The 3789-nt window shown below is 62.3% G+C and overlaps 1 protein-coding gene across 1 annotated transcript in view; it reads right to left on the bottom strand.

The window, feature by feature from the left end:
* Positions 1-3500: 3500 nt before the first annotated feature.
* The window catches only part of SHANK3 (SH3 and multiple ankyrin repeat domains 3), an 83508-nt gene continuing 83219 nt past the window's right edge, over positions 3501-3789 (bottom strand). The window contains exon 28 of the mRNA XM_042782803.1: positions 3501-3787. Within this exon, the coding sequence (XP_042638737.1) occupies positions 3501-3787 (287 nt within the window). The remainder of the gene's footprint in view (positions 3788-3789) is intronic.

Genomic DNA, 3789 nt, shown 5'->3' with positions numbered 1-3789 from the left:
GGTATACTCCAGTCACCCCTCTCCAGGGCCTAACCCACACTCCCTCAGAAACTGGAGCAAAGGGCTGCAGCTCCATCTCTCCATCACGTAGGCCTCCCAGAGTCCTGAGAGCCCCTTCTGTGTGAGGGCCACTTCCTAACCAGAAAACAAGAAACGATTCAAAAATGTTGAGCTTTTGCAACCATGGCCTTCCAGACACAGAACCCCGGGGCGCTTGCCAACCACAGGGTCCGCAGAAGCAGCCCCAGGCTCAGTCTTCTGCTTCCGTGAGCTCCCCATGCCCCACGCGGTGCCTTCCCCCTGCCCTTCTGCGCCCCCCAACTTGGACTCGCTTCTTCAAGTGCCTCTGCCCTCCAGCAGCAGCCTGCCCACTTTTCCTCTGGCCGGAGGCTTCCTCCACCAGGCACTTTCCCCTCTGGGGTTCACCAAGCCCAGTGCACCCCAAGTCAAGCCTCTGCTGTCCCCAACCACGTGGATGCACTCCACATCAACTTGGCCCTCCCAAAACCTCTTGCTCAGAGACCCGGGACTGGCTCTCTCATGGTCCCAGAAGCCCTCCACCCTTCAGGACCCAGCTCCACCACCTGCTCCTCTCATCAGAAGCCGTAGCCACCCAGGCCTCACCCTGACTCCACTTTCCTAGCTGGTGGCTCTGTGCCTGGTTCAGAGTACAAACAAAACACAAACCTCAAACCCCGAGCAGCTCAGCCACTGTGGACAACAGAGTGAGAAGCTCCAAACTACCAAATTTGAAAAGGTGCTGAGGCAGAGGCATCTAGCTCCTACTAGGGCAAGGCGGCAGGGTGTGTCCAGGCAGGAGGAAGGGGCATGGGGCACAGAGACAGGGTCAGGAGCCACCAGGTATGTGCAGGGGACCTGCAGCTGGCAGGGGCCAGGTCCACTTCAGGGGAACCTGGACAAGTTTTGTCCAAAGTTTTGTCTCACTCCGTGAGTGTCTCAATTCACAGACTGTCTGGCATCTATGAACAGAGGGTAGCAATGGAGACAACGCCCACCACCACCACCATCATCTGGGGACCCATGAGGCTGCAGGTGGGAAGCAGCAATGGGGCACAGCAGAGAGAGGAGCAAGACAGGGATGGGGCATGGGGCTCAGGAATGGTCAGAACAAGGGGCAGCAGCAATTTATGAGCAACTGGGTGCTGGAGGTAGGAGGTGACAGAGGTCATGGAGTGTGATGCGGCTTCTGGCCCAGGGATGCCATCTACTGAGCCAATGAGCAGGGAGAGAAGCGGCCCTCTGGAGTCTCAGGAGGACAGCCAGGAAGAAGCAGGCCGTGGAGCCTGGAGCTCAAGGACAGGGGCTAGGCTTACAGATAGATATGAAGTGGGGTCAGGGTGGGGACATGCGTGACTGGGTGGATGTCTGAGGGGTAGCGGCGAAGGCAGAGAGAGGCTGATGCTCCCAATATCCCCTGAAGCAGGCAACCGAGGCATGGTTTCCTTTCTTATAAATTTATTCCATAATAATATTATAATAATTATTATCAATAATAATAATAATAATATAAGAAACATAGATCTCTGTGGGATGTATCACAACGGCAGGGTCAGGAGGCCTCAGGCCAGAGCAGGGACCCCCGATGGGGCTCCATACAAAAGGAGGGGAAGCCCAACTGACCCTGGAAGTTAAAAACCCAAATGGAACGGAACCAAAAACCCACAGGTGAGTGAGACTGCGTGTGTTATGTGCCAGTCTGTTACGGTGACTGCTGTGTGTGTGACCTGGTCTATCCGTGACGGCTAACGGGCTGTGACTCTGTGTGCAGGGACTGGCTGGGGGGTGGGGAGGAAGGCGGGGACGTGTGCTCCAGGGCCAGCACAGACCGGCGCGCCGGGCCGCTGGGCTGTGAAAACGTCTGTTTTCTTTTTTTTTTTTAAAGTTTTTATTAAAAAAAGCTAGAAATACAAACAGAAACTTGTGAGTGACGTGGATGGAGCTGAGTCCAGACTCCAAACCCTAGGTTTAAAAACACCCCAGGGCCCCCCCATCCCACAGGTCATTGCTGAGTGTGAGGAGTCACAGTGAGGGGGGCTGGGCGCCCTCGGGGTCCTGCCTGACTCTGGGGGTCTTCTCCGACCCCCAGAAGCCCGAGGGGGACTGCTTCCAAGGGGCCCTTGGGGACCACCCCCAGGCAGCAGGGCTTCCCAGAGGAGCCCAGCTCAGACTGGAGCAGGTCCCAGAAGGGCAGGCTGGGCAAACGCAGTTCCCAGTTGCGGGATGGCCTCTCGACTTTCTTTGGAAGAGAGAGGGGCTGCTTTCACAGTCGCGCACCCCTGCACGCGCTCCCGCACTCACCCTAGCACAAACACTTGCGCACGTACCCCGCACGCACTCCAACATACGCACCCCGCGCGCAACCTGCGCGCGTACCCACGCACGCACACCAGCGCGCGAACCCCGGCGCGAAGCCCCGCACGTACTCATGCACACAGTCGGGCGCACGCACCCCCGCGCACGCTTCCGCAGCCACACTACGCAGTCCCAGGGCTGCCCCTCAAAGCCACTCGCCAATCCGGTACACACAGGGTCTCACGCGCCCAGTCGCACTCAAAGTTGCACACACGCACGGCAGGAACAGGAGACGCTGGGGTCCCAGGCTGGGAGGCTTCTCTGCTGTAGTTGCCTAAGAGCTTCGGGGCAAGGCTGGACCTCCCACCCGTGGGGAGAGATCCTGTGAGGGAGATGGCTGGGGGCGGAGGGCCTGGGCCCTGCGGCCCTCCCCCAGGGCGTCGGTCTCCCGGCCGCCCCGACCCAGCAGGACCCGGCTGCCAGCCGCCCCTCCCCCGCGCAGCACCTGAAGGGTCGGTGGGGACACTACAGCTCAGCGGGGGGAGGGGCCGAGCCCGGGCCCCAAGTCGGGCCACTAGGCCCCTGGCCAACCCCAGACCAGCTGGAGCGCTCCCCGCCCCCGTGTGGGGTCGCAGTGGCAGTGAGGGGCCCGGCTCGCGGCGGGACCCAGCCGGAGATGGAAGACTTGGCGGCCGCAGCGGGACGGAGAGGCTGGAGGGGGCAGGGGAGGGGCGGGGAGGGGCAGCGATTACGGACAGATACTCGTTCCTTTTCTTGTCCAAATATAGAGTGGATTAAGATATGCAAAACGGGGGGCTCCATGGCCCCCAACCGAGAACCCCAACGTCTTCCCCCCTCCCCCCAGTCACCAAGGCGTGTCCTGACCTCGCATGCTGGACTAGGTCCCCCGGCGGAAGAACGGCCACCGGGGGCTGAGCCCGAGGGCTCGGGCCGGTTCGGTGCCTCCCGTGGCCCCCAGCCCCCTGGACCCTCCCCCTCCTGACCGTGTGCGGGATGGGGCTCGGTGGCCGGGGTGGGGCACGAAGCAATGTACAGGGCAAGTCTCCGAGCAACAGCAAACAGACGATTCATGCAACATTCCTGGCCCGGCGCCGTCGTGGGGGGCGGGCCGAGCCCGCGGCCCGGGGTGGGGGGCCCTGCCGGCAGGGCGCGGCGGGGTGTGGGCGTCAGCTGCCGTCCAGTTGCTTGAGCGCGCGCTCGATGTTCATGCGGTGGCCCACGCGCGTGACGCCCAGCTCCACGAAATCGTCCTTGGTGAGGGCCGGCAGGTGCGCACCCTCGATCTCGTGGTCCTCGAAGCGGTCGCGGTGCTCGCCCAGGTGGATGCTCTCCAGCCAGTCGCCCACGTCAAACTTGCTCCAGAGTTGCAGCGGCTTCTGCTGGAAGGGCCGGCGCGGGCCGGGGGCGCTGGCGCCGGGTGCGGGCGAGGGCAGCGGCGAGGGCGAGGGCGAGCGG

Source organism: Orycteropus afer, unplaced genomic scaffold, assembly GCF_000298275.1.
Source record: "Orycteropus afer afer isolate SDZICR_OR568_19922 unplaced genomic scaffold, OryAfe1.0 scaffold00471, whole genome shotgun sequence".
Lineage (NCBI taxonomy): Eukaryota > Metazoa > Chordata > Mammalia > Tubulidentata > Orycteropodidae > Orycteropus > Orycteropus afer.
Note: the sequence above shows the minus strand (reverse complement) of the source record. Positions and strands in the feature narration are given on the sequence as shown.